This window comes from Thrips palmi, unplaced genomic scaffold (assembly GCF_012932325.1).
Source record: "Thrips palmi isolate BJ-2018 unplaced genomic scaffold, TpBJ-2018v1 HiC_scaffold_11, whole genome shotgun sequence".
NCBI classification, from domain to species: domain Eukaryota; kingdom Metazoa; phylum Arthropoda; class Insecta; order Thysanoptera; family Thripidae; genus Thrips; species Thrips palmi.
The window spans coordinates 3,343,954-3,362,347 of NW_023144622.1; the positions used below are offsets into that span (position 1 = coordinate 3,343,954).

An 18,394-nucleotide genomic window follows, 5' to 3' on the forward strand; every position below is an offset into this window, starting at 1 on the left:
TCTCTACCCTCCTCCTCCCCCTCCCCGCACTGTAAATGAAAGGTAGGCAATCCTAGGCAATCCCGGCCCAGGCAGGCGCAATCAATGGATTGGCGGTTCAACCACGCAAAGGAGATGAAGCTGAAACGTGCAGTCAAACTAAAGTGTCTGAATAGCAGGCTCTGAAATATTCTGGTAATTTGATGCGAATGACCTGGAGGACTCCAGATACCCTTCAAGCTCGCCTCCAAAATTGAAAATTTTACGACCAGCAGCCGGTGCTGAACGATGCTGCGAGTATGAATCGAAGTGAACGAAAACGAAACCGCTGTCGCCTTGTCCCTTGTCGTTCCCTCCTGCAGCCCACAATGGCTGCAATCTGGCAACACAGCATGCGTATAGGATGCGTACTATGCAGCTACTGCAACGCGACTGCGCTACAACCGCTACAGCAGTAGAAACAGTGGATGCCAGATAGGTGTGGCAGCCATATTGTGAAGTGATTCAGGGGTCAGATTATCGGCGAACGTTTGTGAGGATGGAAACGAAAGTAAACAAGATAAATGCGATTTGAAAACAAAGACCTTTCGGTACGCACCTGCCCTCAATGCTCTATAACCTTGTTAACGCAGATATCTAGTATTAAGGAGAATGTGGCTATGAATGATCCTCGAAAGTTCGCTGAGGTTAAACTTTTCTGTTCAACATTTAATCTTTAAAAGAACTGCTTGGCTTCCCTCTAGTCAAATACCTGTCGTAGCGCACCCTTGTATTTATGTACCATCAACACATCTGTGTGCTTCCTTGGAAGGTAGAGTGCTTTGATGCTTGCATTGATTTGGGGTCAATTTTGTAAAATGGGTAGCATTGACCTTTTAACCAGTACCCATAACTTTCTCAATATTGCTCGCGAACATCTATTTTGTGGATTCTTTGTCGCTGAATTCTGCTGTCAGGTTAAACTTAAGCGTACATTCAATTAATAATTTGCTACACTGGAAGTATGTTCAATTTCTTCCTGTAGATGCGTGTTATTTCTGCAGCTCCCATGCAGAGATTATCTTGGAAAATATCTTCTGCCCCATACACTGTCAGCCTTACATGTTTCTCATTCTGATACTGGCCTGAGCACCATCTGTACTGTATCTTCGGTTGCTGTTGCCTGTCCAGTTATGGAAGTTCTCCTTCAATTGCAGCAATGACTCCAGGAATCTCAATGGGTGGATTGTATGCTCACCAGTGGTGAGGAAATTGGAATGTGGTAGTGTTTTAGAACCGTCCCCATGTCGGAGACGGCCTTAAAACTGTCCACTCTCCAGGATTCTGGCGGAGATGGCAGCACAGGCAAGTTCACTCCACATTGCTGTCGTGTTTGTAGTAGTGATGTATTACATTCTTCCTAATTTTAAAATTTTTATTATAGGAGACAGGCGTTTACGTCAATTGGAGTCCCTATTTTTGGGAGGACCGATTCAGGGTCAGGGACAGTGCTTCAGTATTGAGACATTGTTGGACATCTTACTGGTATTATACGATGAGTGTTGCAATTCCTCTTTACGGAGGGAGAAGACTGTTTCAGAATTTATAGAATTTGGTAAGTTTCCAGTTAATTTCTTTGCAAGCTGTGATTTTACACATTAACCTCATTGTTCTATACTTTCCTTAAATGTTGGCTGTAAGTTGACCCTCAAATTTTCTTTTGCTTCTATAGTTAAGCCAATTGCAAGCAATATAAAATCCTTACGTTTGTCACGAGAAGATTTTGAGATTGTTAAAGTAATTGGCAGAGGAGCCTTTGGTGAAGTATGTGTAGTCAAATTGAAAGGTAGTGACAAAGTTTATGCCATGAAGATACTGAACAAATGGGAGATGTTGAAGAGAGCTGAAACTGCTTGTTTCCAAGAAGAACGAGATGTGTTAGTTTATGGAGACCGGCGCTGGATTACTAATTTGCATTATGCCTTCCAAGATGAGAGTAACCTGGTAAGACTTCCATCTCATGAATCAAGAACTTCTGTCTCTTTCCTGTTATGTGTGTAAGGCTAATGTTAACAATTATTATCTTCCCCTTTCAGTATTTAGTGATGGACTATTACTGTGGAGGGGATTTATTGACACTCCTAAGTAAATTTGAAGACAGACTTCCCGAAGACATGGCCAGATTTTACATAGCTGAAATGATTTTAGCAATTGGTTCTATCCATGATTTGCGCTATGTGCATCGAGATATAAAACCCGACAATGTTCTGCTGTGCGCCAATGGACATATCAGGCTTGCTGACTTTGGATCCTGTTTAAAGCTATCCCCAGATGGAACAGTTCAAAGCAATGTTGCTGTTGGCACACCTGACTACATTTCTCCTGAAATCTTACGTGTATGTTTCCATTTACTTTCTTTCTTTCATGCATAAGAAAATCAATATATGTTATCGATTGTTTTAATGTTGTTCCTTTACAGGCGATGGAAGATGGTCAAGGAAGGTATGGGCCAGAGTGTGACTGGTGGTCTCTGGGAGTCTGCATGTATGAAATGTTATATGGAGAAACACCTTTTTATGCAGAATCCCTTGTAGAAACGTATGGAAAAATTATGAACCACAAGGTTAGTAGACTCTAGATGTTTATAGAATGCATCATAGTACTTTTTGATTGCTTTTATTAATTGATTGTTTTCATTTGAAACCAGAACTGTTTTGATTTTCCGTGTGATGTTGGATATGAAGTATCGGCTGAAGCCAAAGATCTTATGAAGAGACTGATTTGTAGTTCAGAGTTAAGGCTGGGACAAAATGGAATTGATGACTTTAAAGTAAGTATATTTTGTTTACCTTGTAGCCTTGTAAGGATGTGGCATATTTCATCACATTGTCCTTTAAATATGTTTCTTCCATTCAGAACCATGCTTGGTTTGTTGGGGTGGATTGGTTAAATCTTCGAGACACAACAGCACCTTATATCCCAGAAGTCAGTAGTCCAACTGACACATCTAACTTCGATGTGGATGAAGCAGACACTCGAAGCTCTGATGCTGTCCCTCCCACAGCATCAAATCCTGCATTTTCGGCTCTCCATTTGCCTTTTGTTGGGTTCACATTCACGTCAGGAAGGTAAATTCATGCCTTGAGGCATGCAGATGGTATAGTTTAGAATGACTGCTAATTTTTTGTTTCATGTTTGCAGTTGTATCTCTGACTTGGGTAGTGTTCCCAGCAATACAACTGTGATAACTCGACGCATCAAACAGTTAGAAGAGGAAAATCAAACTCTAAAAAGAAACCTGCTTGGTAATGTGGTTTATTTTTCAATCAATTTTTCGTAGGGTATACTTTTTTTAGCTTATTATAAAGTTTCTTTTCTTTTATTCTAGATGCCAAGGAAAACAATTTGGTTCACTACCCTAATGATTTGTCATCTAATGAAGAAACTAAGAGGTTATCTCCCACAACAGAAACTGCTAATGGTACTCGACGCCTCCAAGATGAAATTAACACACTCACCAAAAGGAATTGTGGTAATTAATCTTGTCTTTGGACTGTCTGTATCTTACATCTTGATACATATAATTTGATTAAAATATTTTCATGTATTGCAGAGCTTGAAAATCAATTAAAAGTACTTGAACAACTTCAGAACCAGGGTCCAGACCTCAAAATTCTTTCTATGGAAGGAGAGTCAAGCTCTAGGGTACGAGAATTGGAAAAAATGGTTCGAATGCTTCAGCAAGACAGAGATGAGGCGCTGAAGGTATCTCATTCTTTTTCTCCTTAAAAATGTTTCTATGGTCGGTCAGGTTGGACTGGGGTTAACAATAATAATTTGGTTTCTCAGGATAAGGCTGATGTCCATGAAAAAATTAAAAGTCAAGAAAAAGAATTGAAAGAAGCTCTCACTCAAAGAAAACTGGCTATGGATGAATACACTGAAGTGTCTGACAAGTAAGTATTAATTTTATTACTGTCTTTTTAGTGACATCTTGATGCAGTGCAATAACAAGTCTTGATTTCCATCAATTCAGGTTGTCAGAGCTTCGACAACAGAAACAAAAGCTTTCAAGGCAGGTGCGGGACAAAGAAGAAGAACTAGAGGTTGTCATGTCAAAGGTGGACGCCTTGAGAAATGACATTAGAAAAGCAGAAAAACTTCGCAGAGAACTGGAAGCTAGAGTAGATGAAGCTATTGCTGAGGCTACAAAGGAACGGAAGCTGAGGGAGAGAAGCGAGGAGTACTGTCGACAGGTTGAAGCTGAAACTGAACAGCGCATGCGATCACGTGCTGACAGTACTAGCAGTTCTGCAGCTGTTCATGCAAGTCAAGAAATTGCAAGGTACATATTCAATTATCCAGGATCCTCAATGACTGTGGCAACTGCAAAATTGGGCCGCCCGGATCTCTACCGGGGATGGTCCATCCAGTTTGCTGTTACCTTCCATTTTGTTGCTTTTCATTTTACGGTGACTGTGCTCTTATCTGAACCTGTTTCTTTTTCTAGACTTAAAGCTGAAGTTGAGAAAATTGAAGTTCAATACAATGAAGATATGAACCAGCAGCAGGCCCGCTATAATATGGAGATGTGCAGTCTACGAGATCAATTACAAGAATCTGAAAACACACGGGAAGCTCTTGAAAGAGAGGTAATTGTTTTCATTTTTATTGCCAGAACTAGATTTCTTGTGACAGCCAACTACTCTGTTGACCCATCTGTAGGAGTATTTTATGGAATCCATAGCACACTTTTTCCAACATTAGACTTTAGAAAATAAAAATAAAATTTCCTTTCCTTTTTACTGTATGTTTTTTGTAACTCTAGTTTTTTAAAGCATACAGTTTATTTACTTATCTTTATTTTCTTTGAGTAATCCAATTTTAGACAAGTATTGTATTTGTTATTAAATTAATTGAACTATCACAGGTGGCTGTGTTCAAGGAACGGTTAGATTCTATTCGTCTTGAAAGTGTAGCAGATAGTGAAGAAGCTGTTGCTGAGCTAAGTAGAAGGCATGATAGGGATAAGGCAATGCTACTTGATGAAAATAAGAAACTTATGATTGAAATGGAATCGGTAAGAACTTTGCAGGTTGAGAGCATATGGTGTTTATAGACTTGGAGACTCATGTTTCTTTTTTTTTTCATAGGCTCGAGATGCTTTGGCACGAATGCAAGCTGAACGAAGACAACTTGAAAATGATTATGAAGATTTGCGCACTAAGAAGGATGCAATAGCACAATGGGAAGCCCAAATCACAGAAATCATTCAATGGTATTGTCATGTTACTGTACCTCCTTAATGGTGATTGCATTATAGAAATCAGCATGTCCTAAAGTTGGTGTTCCTTTTCTTGTGCAGGGTCAGTGATGAAAAGGATGCAAGAGGTTATTTACAGGCCTTAGCCACCAAAATGACAGAAGAGCTGGAGTACTTGAAACATTCTGGTGTTGGCAACACTCCTGCAGCTGTAAGACATTGCAAGCAAAGCTATAGAATTTGCCTATTTAGATTCATGTCATGTAATAATAATAACACTCTATTGTACCAGGATAAGAACTGGAGAAACAGGCGCAGCCAGAAGCTGGATAAAATGGAACTCCTTAATCTTCAAAGCAGTTTACAGTCAGAAATTCAAGCAAAGCAAGCGATCAGCGAAGAACTTAGCAAAACACGCTCAGAACTAATAGCAGCTCAAAAGTATGGGTGTATCTTTATTCTCATCAGAAAACACGTTAAGAATTTCGCTGTTTGTTTTATTTAAAATGTGGTGTCATGCTTTATTTATAGGGAATTACGAGATGTTCGTCAAAGGTTAGATAACCTTTCGCATGACGTTAAGCGTAAAGAATCTCAGGTGAAAGAACTGCAATCACGTTTGGACTCTGGAGAAGGATGTAAGTAAAAGTACCATCTTAAGCTCATCAAAGTAATTCCTAGTTTAGTTTATCATTCTCAATATTGAGAAATATACTAATGATCTAGGACACATTTAAAAAGCTCTACGAGTTTCGGCAAATCTAGGTAAAATTATGTTTATGATACAGCCTTTACTGTATGTTTGAGGTGATTGAGAAGGGGAGAGAGAAAGAAAGCCAGAGTCCATATGACAGTTAGGAAATTTGTTAAGGAAAAATTTATGCAAGTTCTTCAAAGCTTGCCATAGTTTTCTGATAATATTGCGTTTTGATTGCAGCTGCTCACTCACCATTTCTTAGAAGTGGAAACCATGGTGAATCTACTCATAACTTCATTTTTCCAACCTGTATTTCCCCCATTTTTAAGTTAATTATCTTGTGCAATTTTATCGTATCTGCTTTCTTCTTCCTTTTAAGACCTGTATGAAAATTAGCTTCCAACATAGTTAAATTGTTCTGATGCCGCCATCTTTCTTTCTGTATTTTGTTCCTCTTACATTTTTTCTTCTTCCTCTCTTCTCCCAAAACTATTATTCTCTGACGTACATTCATCTCTCTTCCTTCCATTTACACCTCTTTTGGTTCATATCATCGTCTTGTAAACTTCATCATAGAATTGAAATTACCATATGTAATAGCGTACCATGTTTTATTTTGTGCAAACTCAATACCCTAACCAGTTGGGCCTCTTCCTGTTGAAAAGAACATTGCTTTTCAGAAGTCAGGCCAAGCTCTGTGACAAGATATTTTGATCTTATGAGCAGAATTTTGGGACTTACCAGTAATACATCTTTGGCTAGTAAATCAGAGTTTTCATATCGTAGCATTATTTCATATATTATCAGTCTTGTCAGTACAAAGCATCTCATGTGCTGGTTATTGTATTTAGCTAACTATGAATTTCTCTCTCCCATTTTACTTTCTTTTTTTTTTTTTAAACTGTTTTAGCAAATTTTATTTATGCAAATATAAGCTGCTAGTCATTATTTTATTTTGTGATGAGAACAAGAGGTGGCACATTTGTTGGCTTACTTTGAATTTGGTAATAATGTGACATTCGTCTCATTCATTTGATCAGTAATAAGCAGTTCTATCATTCATCATGTCATCAACCAATATCATTTTTCTTTATTTTAATCCAGTTTGAGGAAGTTAGTATCATGTAGAATTTTTTTCTGCATCCTCCGTTGCTTGCTTTTATATGGACATTGAGTATGTGTAAAATTTTGCCAGGAAATTTTTATTGTTTACTTCTATAGAATTTGGGTCCCCATTGGTTTTTATTTGAAACTTTTGAATTACAACTCAAGAAACCATGGGTGGTTGTTGCCTCATAATGTCACATTGGTAGACCGATATGCTATCTATGAATTTTGTGGAGGCCCCATACTTTATATCTTGGTTTTCTTTGTCCTTTGCTCAATTTTTTTTTGAGTGGTTTTTTAATTATTCAGAACACAACTACTTCTACTTTCCATACACATCTGTCCTTTTTTTTCTTATGTCTTAATCCTCTTACCTGCTAGCTGCAGTTTATATTTGTATAAATTTGACGTGTCTCTTTTTGAATATGTCAGGCCTTCAGTAGATGTCTCACCATGGCATGGGCTAAGGGTCATAATAGGTTGTGGTGACATTCTTTTTTTTTCTTTCTCTTTTTTCCATCGTGTCTGTGTAGACAAAGTTCCTCTGTTTATCGGTGTGACAACCTGCATTTGGGGCATTATCTTGCTCCTCATGCGAATGTATTTGTGACTGTTGGGGTCCATGTCCCCTCTTACTCCATTCTGCATCGCCAGGGTTTCTGGTAATGTACGCTGCCCAATGTCCGATGCCCGCTGCCTCAAATACCTGCTCGCATTTCCTAGGCTAATAGGCTAATACCTTTCATGTGCAATCATTGTACTATTTTGTATTTAAAAAAAGAAATTGATTTTGAATAGCTTGTGTTTGGTGAAGGAATGGAGGAGCAACAATGCTTTGGGTCACATAATTGAGCTGATTTAATTTTGAATGGTTTACATGAACATACTTACACCCTGAAAGTAGAGTATACAAGCTGTGTTATGCAGGCTGCTCCCATCTATTTCCGCTGTTTCTTTCCTTCATATGGTGTAATAATTTTATGCCTGATGGATTCTACGTTTAGAGAAACAATCTTCGATTTCTATCCTTGTCAGTATATTGACTCAAATAAGTTTGATTACTGATAGCAGAAGACAAAATTGGGACATGGTCCTGCATCATGTATTTGCATTGCCCTGTGGCCTTTTCTTATTTTTATAGCACAATAGTCCCCAAACTAGGTCAGCCCATTAGCTGTTAGCCTGATGTGACTGATTCCTGCTCTTGCTCTGCTCGCTTTGGAACCTCTGTTTTATGCATTTGTCCTTGAGTTTGTTGGACATGCCCAATCAAACGTTTTGAATGCTTTCAAGGAATTTTAGCAGTCATTTTGCTCTTTGTAAATTATGTGTGAATTTCAACATTATTATGCTGTTTCTTAACCCTGTTTTACAATTGTCCCACTTCCAAGGGTGTATCTACTGCTTAGAACTTCCTTACTAAACAAGGTTTAGAAGTCAGTGCGGGTTTCTAACGATTTCAAGCTTCTGATGTGCTTTACCTTACCACTTCCATATTTGGCGGTTTCAATTGTGTCTTTCACTCAAATGTAGTGTCATTGAACATATGTTAGGTGCACATCCAATAAGTTCAAAAACAGGCATTGCTTGTCTTTTTTATTTTATCTCATCTAACATTTTATGTAAGCAGAGCAATGGCATTGAGAAGTCATTTCCACTCCCTGTTATAAGTGTGTTGGTTTCTGTGTGTTTGATAATTTTTAGTTCCTCTAGCCCGTATTGTGCTTGTGTGACCTTTGAAATCCTTATTCTGATTGAGAATGGCTTTCTTTTCCCAAAAAGATGGCTCTATTACAGACATTATTTCCTATGTTGTAATGCTATAATTTTCTTCCCTTTTCTGTTGTGTATAGTTTCTTTTCTTCTTTTTCAGTCTTGGAAAGACCCTCATCCCAGATGTCCTATTTGGATCATTTTTTGAAAGAATCATCTGTAAGACATGGGGGATCTGTTGAAAGCGAAGAGGGTGACATTGAGGATAATCGTGCTCCGTCAGTCTCAAGTAGCAAGTCCAACCTTTCGGAGCTAAGCATAGTAAGTACTCGAAGAAATACTTTCTAATTAGCTATTGTCTTCTGTAGTACATCTTCACAAAAATTTTATGTTTCCTCTCCTATGCACACCAAAAATGCACAATTATTTTGGACTTCGGCTGTTTCACATTTATGTAGTACCTATGTTATTTTGTGTCTATTTTTATGGCTTGGTTGGAAACTTTCTTTCTGTTTCTTTTCCTTTTTGCATGAGTCTGGGAAACCATTAGTTTCAAAATGTAAGGAACCATATTCAGACTTTGTTAATGTTTTGCTGCTTAAATCCCTGGTCGTGACTGAAATTGTGTACAATTTCTAGTCTATGTGCTCAAACTATTCTTATTGTACCTGTTTGACTTTCATTTCTAATTTAATTGTATAGTCCCAAATGAAGTTCAAAGTGCACATTGAATCCACTCATTAAAACTATCCATATTTTCATTTCATTGCTCATAGGAACATTGCCAATGCTTAATTCATGTGGGTTCAGATTGTCATTTTGTGTGATATGTTTTATTATTATCCTGAGTGGGATTGTTGTAGTCACTACTAGTCAATTCTTCTACTGTAAAGCTACAGTTACCTGCCAAAAATTAGTTGTACTTAGTTATAAGTAGGTTCAAAATTTAGATTTGTGTGGTCCTTTGCTAGTCACTCTTGTGTTTGTGGTTCGTTAGAGTATTATGGGCTTGGGTTGCATGTGAGCTTTTGTGAGGCATGAGTGCATGAGTTGAAAAGTTACCATTGTCATATGTAGAGTATGTCTCTGTTCCTTCAAAGTCTATCTATTTGAGCATGTTCAACCTGTAAGCACACACCTACATATATATATGTCTGCATAGATATTTTGAAATAAAGGGCATTTTCAAAATATTGAGCTGGAGCATGATTTGCTTGCTTATTTAGTTCTTCCCCTTCCCTACTGGCTTCAATGTATCCCCCATTTTTAAAATTGTATAAAATACATGTTTCCAATAATCTTCCAAAACTAAGATTAAGTTTCAAACTTTGATTTGTAAGATTGTTTCATTAAATTTCATCTTGAATTTTCAAGATGTGGTCATTGCACATATTCTGTGCGGCATGTTCTGGATGCATCCCTGGTATTCCTGCAAGTGCTGATAAGATAAGGTCTTGCGGCATGGCCAAAAGTATGTCAAGAAAACAAAAGTTAAAAGCAGTTCCAGCTGTGTTGGGTACATCATTTAATTCACGTCTCTAAACTAGTATTAGTTCTAAAAGTACTTCTGGTTCAATACTATAGTGCTTTCTATCATAGCATCAATGGACAAGTTAGAAGTAATGATGCATAATATAAGTGATAGTAGTTCTGGTTGTCCTTTCTTGTACAGTATCAACATAAAGGTGTGTATAGTAATGTTAAGATTTCCTAGCTTCCCTGTTCAAGACAAACATCTTCAGCTTCTGCTCTCCATTCCTCTTTTCACTTTGCTCTTATGATTAAAGTAAGCTTTCTTTCAATAGTTGTGCTTTCTATTTAATGCAGCAACTTTTGTGTGGAATTGGAAACTTTATTGCATGGTCCTTAAAACTGTGCTTTAGTGCAGATTTTTAAAAAAACTATATTCTTGTCCAAATGCACTTAATTTACTCTGTCTGTTGCAGGATCCTGGCTCTCCATTAGGGCTAGATTTGAATCTCAGTATGGGCCACCACAGTGGAGGCAAGCTTCCCCCACATCTTGTTCCTCACCACATGAACATAACGGCTATGAAACCCAAGTCGCACCAATTTCTTGTGCGTACATTTAGCTCACCAACCAAATGTAATCACTGCACATCACTCATGGTGGGCTTGACAAGACAGGGCGTTGTCTGTGAAGTTTGTGGCTTTGCTTGTCACATGTCCTGTTGTGACAAAGTACCAGCTGTCTGTCCTGTACCTCCTGATCAAAGTAAGTTACATTAATTGTGTATGTAAATGTGCTGTTTATTAAAGCTTCTCTTTTTTTTTTCAAATAATTTCATGATAAATTTTTTAAAATAATTTTTTAGCTAAGAGACCTTTGGGCATTGACCCTACAAGAGGCATCGGAACAGCTTACGAGGGCTATGTCAAAGTTCCAAAGACAGGTGGAGTTAAAAAGGGTTGGATCAGACAATTTGTGGTTGTGTGTGACTTCAAGTTGTTTTTGTATGACATATCACCGGACCGAAATGCTCTACCATCAGTTTATGTATCACAAGTGTTAGACATGAGGGATGAGGACTTTGCTGTCAGCTCAGTTCGTGAATCTGATGTCATACATGCTACCAAAAAAGATATACCATGCATATTTAGGGTAAGGATTTTTAAAATGAAATTTGGTGCCTTGATTATGTGTTATTTATGATGTTCTAATTGTTATTGTTTTCTTTGCTTTGTTTGAAAAGATTACTACATCCTTGATGGATCCACCATGGTTAAAGAACCATACTTTAATGTTAGCGGATACAGAGAGTGAAAAGACCAAGTGGGTTGTTGCGTTAAGTGAGTTGCATCGCATCCTCAAACGCAACAATTTACCAAACACCACTGTAAGTTTTGTGTTAGAAGGCAGTTAATTTTTTTACTGAAATCGTGAATAGATTTTATTAATTTTTCAAATTTTGTTTGCAGATATTCCGGGCAAAAGAATTGCTGGATAACACTCTAGCCTTCATTAAAAATGCAATGTCAGGTGCAATTATTGACCCAGATCGTCTAGTCATAGGAACAGAAGAGGGGTTGTTCTGCTTGGATTTGGATCGTAATGGTAAGTTGGTTTTGCTATTTTGAGATGAAAGAAAAGCTGTTGTGGTTTTGGTTTACTGAATTGTTTGGTCTTGCTTGTCGCAGAAATGGCTCGTGTTGGAGAAGGAAAGAAAGTATATCAGTTGGAATATGTGCCAGAAGAGCAACTTCTGGTGGTGTTGTCTGGGAAGCAGCGTCATGTTCGCCTCATTCCTGTACGTGCTTTGGATGGAGATGATGTTGAATGGATAAAAGTTGCAGAAACTAAGGGTTGCCTGACATTTGCGACTGGTGTGATGTCACGGACTCCCCAACTTTCTTACTGTTTGTGTGTGGCCATCAAAAGACAGGTATGTTGCTAAGATTTCATCTGACCGATATTATATTTAACAAGCCTCTCAATCATTCTCATCTGAATTTTTTCGATTTCAGAATTCATCTCAAGTAATAATTTATGAAATAACCAGAACTAAAACCCGTCACAAACGTTTGAGAGAGGTCATGCTTCCAACAACAGCTCAGTCTCTGAACATAATGAGCGAAGGCCGACTTTGCATTGGTTATCAGTCTGGATTCAGCGTTTATAGCATTGCTGGAGATCATCATGCTATTTCTTTAGTCCATCCTGACAATCAGCTGTTAGGATTCCTGGCCTACAGTGCAGTGGATGCAATGCGATGTGTGGAGTTGTCTCGAGGGGAATTCCTTCTTGTATTCCAGACTTTGGGTCTATATGTCGATGCGCAAGGTCGCAAGTCGCGTGATCGCGAGATCATGTACCCTGCTATTCCTCTGTTTGTGAGCCATTGTGATGGGCACCTGCTGGTCTATACTGAAACCCATATTGATGTATTCAATGCTGCTTCAGGAGAGTGGGTTCAAACAGTAAATGTGAAGCGAGCTCGCCCGCTTAATTCATCTGGTTCACTTAGTATGTGTGTGATCAATGACATGCCACACATCATCTACATTTGCAATGTACATCAAAGAGAGCAAATCAATGTCACTGGAGTTGATGCGTCAGGCAGGGTCATTCCTCGACCTCGTCGAAGGTTTTCCATGAGGGAAGGACACCGCACAGCGCGAGCTCCAGATCGTCGATCAAAAATGATATCTGCACCGACTAATTTCAATCACATAAGTCATATGGGTCCTGGTGATGGAATACAAATACAACGACTGCTAGATCTTCCAACTACCCTAGAAACAGCAGATCAAAGGGTAACCGTCTATCTTTTTGACTTTAAACCATTTCTAAGCTTGAATTTACATTTATAAATTGTGGTGAATTTACTTGTTTCAGGGTTTCCATAGTGGAGCATCAAGTTCATCAAAAATGTCTGCCACACCTCCACGGCATGCCCCTCATCCACCCCCCCATCAAGAGCAGCGTCGTTTGTCAGGAAACATGCAGCGTACCCCTCCACCAACTTACACAGGACACAACGGTAAGTGAGATTTGTATTTAAACTATTTGTGTCGAGTCATCTACAAACTTCTTTGAAGTACAGAGAAGTTTTATGAACTCTGTTGACTGATTGTTTGCTCACTTCCAGGATCAAATATGTCTTCCAGACGAGGTATGGCTCCACCTCGTCCTTCTGTGACCCCACCATCTTTGCCTCGCTCTCCTGATTCTGCTCCCATGGATGGTGCAGGCAACAGTGGAGAGCCAATGGCGTCAATGTCTTCTCTCTCACACCCTAGCCATTCCAGTGTATCCTCCTTGCATGACATAATGCGGGTACGTAACTGTCTTACTTTTTTTTTCCCCCAGTGTCCCTCTTTGTTGCTCTGTGTTTAAAACCTTTCTTGCTCTCCAGGAGGCTTCAGCAAGTGGTGGTAGTCCACGTCACTCCATTGCTTCCAATAACAGTAGCAATCCGAGTACCCCACCCAGTCCTGCTCATGGTGATCATGGTTCATCTAGCTATGATAGCTAATCAGGTGCATTGGTTTCCCTACTTAACTCATGGTTTAGTTTTGTGCTTAGTGATCATAAGCATCCAAAGATTGAAATGTACAGCTTGAGAAAACAACCTGAGGGAGGTGGAAAATTTGTTCCACCATTGATTGCGCTGTTTTTGTTTTAACTTTATCTGTCACTTTGTCAAAAAGATTTCAAGTTTGTTTCTTTGTTTGTTTGTTTGTTTGATTGATTTCTACTTTTTTATCTCTTTTAAAAGTCATCTTGACACCACATATGGCAAAGTGTTGATTGAGGTTTGCAGTAGCAGGCCTCTAAACTCAAGAAGTGTGTGTCAATATTTATTGCCATCTATGCGTAGACATTAGTGATATTTTAAATTATTGATGTTTTCTTTCTTATTGTGTTTCTTAAGTGGTTGGTCACTTGAGACAGGTGTGAGTCTTAAGCTTTCTTTTCATCTGCATTCATGCATTATTTGTAATTTGTTTTCATCAAATGTTTGCATTGTGCCATCAAATTTTTCAGTGGTACTTTAGAGACAACCTATGAATGCATATTTGTGAATTTCATTCATGTCTCTAAAGTGTCTTTTGTACTTGACCTAATGTTACATAGTATTTATTTTGCAACATACAGTAAGTTTGTATCATCACTCGACTCCTTTAAATGAAAGACTCAGCAGGTTTTGCCACTGAATTGAAATAGTCTGATTAGCTTCTTATTTAAAATGAAATGTAACTAGTTGGCAGTTTTGCCTGGAAAGTAATAAAAGTAGTGTTTCTGGGGCAAGCATAATGAGAATTAGAAATGCTTCACTTCAGTGAAATGTGTCAAGGCTTTGTACTTTATGACATTATTTGCATGAAACTCCTTTTTCATGTTATGAACAAGCGGTGATTATTAAGGACAAAGACTCTTGACTGCTACCATCCCTCTTGTGGGAAAAACAAAATCTAGTATTTGAAACAAGTAATTGACCAAAAAGGAATACTGCCACTGATTGAAAAACAAACTCTGATGACCAAAATGTCAATTAAAAGGACTCAATTTTTTTTAAACTTTTTTTTTTGTTTCTCTCATTTTTGCATTGGTCTGAAATTTTGAATTAGTGTGTTTAAATGTATAGCTATGCTATGAACTAACTCATGAACTTGGATATATTGTTTTAGTTCCGTCACTGTAAGTTGCCATTTGGAAGCTCATCTTTTTGGTATTTTGGTAATACCAACATAAAATGAAACTATCTTCATGTGAATGATCAGTATTTTCCCTTCTCTTGCTCTAGGATCTGGCATGTGCAATCGCTCACCTTGGTATTCAGGTGTACGTACTTAAAGGTCTGAATGATAATATCTTAGTTGTAACTTTTATGAGTTTAAAATGCAGTTGATAAACCGTGTTAAAGTAAATGTCAGATCAGTGCAGTATTGTGGTTATATATTGTAACCCTCTTTGTTCCTGTTATTTTTAGTCAATGTCTTGAAATATTGCAAACCATTTTGCAAGCATTCATAAATGGATTTGTATTACTTATTATTTATTATTATTGAAGAAAGCATTGCCAAGCAATTCTCTCTTTCATTATTTATGTGTATTATGATTTATAGACATACATCTCTTATTAGAGAGTTATTAATGCCTGCACGTCATCCGCTGAATTCTATCTCTAAGGTTGTCTGTTTATTGGCAGATACTTGGCTTTCAGTACATTTAAAAATATATATTTATTGTGGTGTCTGTGGGTTATCATTGCATGATGTGCGATGTGTCTCAGAAATAGCTTCTAGTCATTGTCATATTTTCAATTATTATCATAATTGGTATTACCAGCATATTGTTTCATTTTTTCCATTTCTTTCATATATTTATGTTCTACTTTTGTTTTGTTTTTAATTTGCAACCTGTTTCAACCTGGACTCTGAGCTTAAACAAAAATTGATATCAAGCACGCATCCTCATCTTAACCTTATGTCCTTGTCAGCAGTTTACCAGTGGGTAAACTGAAAAGGAAGAATGATTATGAATATTTAAATTTATCTCGGAGTGGGCATCTTTCTGTTTAATGAAATTCACGCCTCTACACTCAACAATAGGTAAGGGACAATAATATAGGCCTCTTAGTATAACACTGTATTTCATATGAGTACAAAATGTACGTACCTTAATAACTAAGAACAAATTCTAACATAGACATAGCATTTTGTGTACGAAATTTTCATATTGCAATAAGAAATTGTTGTAGGTCTTGTATGCTTAATATGTAGCATGAATCAGTCTCATGTTTAGTATTAGACGCCATTGATATGGACGGAGGGTGCAAGTTGGTGGATGTTTGGTTGTTCTTTTAATAACTCGCCATGTATGTTGCCATGCCTCTAATAATTACTCTGCTCTATGCCTCTTGTTTACTTATTTCTAAAAATGTCCTAAATGCTCCATTTGGTGATTGGTGCAACATAAGTTTCTTTTTCAAATAATATTTGAGAAGCAAAATTAGTTGCAGTGGGCATGGTGCTAGGAATCATCTAACAAGTGTATTAGCAACTGCTCAGGTTGTTGGTACTGTATATCCAGAAAGATTCATGCTATGGTAAGGTAGACCTTGGTCTGGATTAAACTGTACATTTAATTCTTAGGAGAATTTTTATGTTGAAGATCTGTTGATTTGTATTGTATTTTGTACTCACATTATTCATGTTTTATAGTCATTGTCACAGAGGATCTGTGTTCTTTGCTACAGAAGAAGTACGCACGTGATAAATTCTTCATAATCCTACTCTCGTATTTTTGCCTGAGGGCAAACAAGTTTTCATTTATAAATTGCCTAATATGCATTTGTTCTGCATTGCCATTGGATCCCAACAGGGGATCCAATATTTGTGCAAATGTGATTCTTAGTGCTGTTTTAAGCCAAACATTTGAAGTGATGTGATGTAGTTTTGTTAAATGATTGTCTTCTTTCAAATTGAGTATTGTCTCTCAGCTCTTTTCCACCACATTTGTGCATTTCCATTACAATTTACTGGCTCAGGGGAAGTTCATGGTGATTTAACAAACTTGTGGTGAAGCTGATAATGATTAAACTATGGTAATTTCTCTTGTATCTCTCAGAAGGTTTCCACCAAAAACAATATTACACTTTAAAAATAAAAACAACAATTACAACAACACCTAGTAACTAGAATCTTGTGTATATACTGTTCCCCCTGCCCCTCTTTCTTTCAAAAGAAATAAATCTTTTCCTGTACAATAATTCTGAAATAAATGTTCACTGCAGGTTTCCTTTTCCAATTTAATTTCATCAGCAACCACTAACAAAAACATCAATTCCTTGGCTCAAAACTGTCTATTTTATTTTGTTTTGTGAGGTTGCTTAGTAGGGCTGACTTTAACATGGCACTCCAAGATAGTATGCTAATGTATTTTGTAAATGATGGAAACTAATATCCATGGTAATGTTGTACTCATTGGAAAATTGCATTTCATCAGTTCACATAATTAATTTTATTACAATGTACAATTAAATTTGCATCCTTGCTAGTGTGAAGGTCATGCCAGATGTTGTAACATTGCAGTCACTGTTTATCCTATCCCAAAATTCTTCTACCTTTTAATCATAAGTACATCTGTATGTTATGTTTCATATTTTTTTATAATTTACAGCTCTTAGTAAAAAGTTATCAGAATAATTAATCACAGTTTTATTTTTGAGAACCCTTACCCCTTTTCCCAAATTTAACATTATCCGAGTCAAAGGCACGGTGCCAACAACATTTTCAATATCGCGCTTCTAACAAGCAAGACAGAAACAGGGCCAAACAAGGAAAGCAAAACTGGTCAATCAACGAAGGTTTTTTGCTGTAACGGGAACGGGAGCCCCACTGACCGAACACCGCTGGGACACTGGTGGTTAACCCTCTAGACTTGAGAGTTCTCCCCTCCTGGGAGCCGCACCACACCGCCCCACCCCGCACCGCACCCCCTGCTGCCCCAGCTCCCCACGAAGCTATGCGTGGTTTTGCGGGAAGGGGTGTAGGTCGTTTCCGACATGCCCGAAACGCCTGGCATCAAGTTCGCGATGAACTGCCCGTCCAGGGTCCAGGATAGGCAACCGCCCTTTCCGGACAAGGATTGGCAACTCGCCCGAAAAAGATAGGCAATCGCACAACATCCTCCCCCTCCTGGCTCTCCTGGCGGGTCTCGCTCGAAGCCGAGCACAGACAGCTCGTTTTCAACTCATCGTAGAGTTGCTAGGTCTCGCTCGAGGAACCGTTCGTCCTGGAGGGCTCTGCCCACCGGTCCAAACTCGACCCCTCATTTTGCGCCTTGCCTCCGAGCTCCTCTTCCTCCCACTCCCACTCCCACCTCCGGCCGGCGCCTGCAGTCCCCTTTGTCGCCAGCCCCTTCTCCTTCTCTTTCCTAGTCGCAGGGGACGCCGGGCGACGGGGGGCGGTGGGGGGCGCACAGCCTGAGCCGACCTGGGGGTGATTAGGTAGTGATTCCATTAGTGTGCAGGGGTGGCCCCTGTAGTGCCCCTGTAGTGCCCCTGGTGGCGCGTTCGGAAACAGCACACTCGAGCAAGCGCGGCCGACCACGCCGTCCACGCCGTCGCGGCCACCACCTCGGCCTGCAGCCCGCAGCCCGCAGTGCGAGGCCGACCAGGCCGACGAGGC

At 38.7% G+C, this 18,394-nt stretch overlaps 1 protein-coding gene across 5 annotated transcripts; it reads left to right on the forward strand.

Moving 5' to 3' along the window:
* Positions 1-410: 410 nt before the first annotated feature.
* LOC117639199 (serine/threonine-protein kinase Genghis Khan) lies at positions 411-17,003 on the forward strand. Of its 5 annotated transcripts, none has more exons than XM_034374627.1 (30): positions 412-569; positions 1,176-1,323; positions 1,403-1,573; positions 1,691-1,962; positions 2,055-2,354; positions 2,438-2,581; positions 2,666-2,788; positions 2,875-3,086; positions 3,160-3,263; positions 3,347-3,490; positions 3,572-3,723; positions 3,808-3,914; positions 3,995-4,303; positions 4,469-4,610; positions 4,889-5,038; positions 5,112-5,236; positions 5,324-5,432; positions 5,514-5,662; positions 5,753-5,859; positions 6,159-6,194; positions 8,899-9,059; positions 10,685-10,973; positions 11,074-11,360; positions 11,452-11,595; positions 11,678-11,813; positions 11,897-12,141; positions 12,224-13,012; positions 13,095-13,239; positions 13,348-13,535; positions 13,615-17,003. In XM_034374627.1, the coding sequence occupies exons 2-30, from the start codon at positions 1,263-1,265 to the stop codon at positions 13,732-13,734; spliced, it is 5,421 nt and encodes a 1,806-aa protein (XP_034230518.1). In that variant the 5' UTR covers positions 412-569; positions 1,176-1,262; the 3' UTR covers positions 13,735-17,003. The 5 variants fall into 5 exon arrangements, with proteins under 5 accessions (XP_034230521.1, XP_034230518.1, XP_034230519.1 ...); XM_034374626.1 differs by lacking the exon at positions 412-569 and adding an exon at positions 608-790 and having other exon boundaries at positions 13,615-13,756; XM_034374630.1 differs by lacking the exon at positions 4,889-5,038 and having other exon boundaries at positions 411-569; positions 13,615-13,756.
* The last annotated feature ends 1,391 nt before the right edge of the window (positions 17,004-18,394 follow it).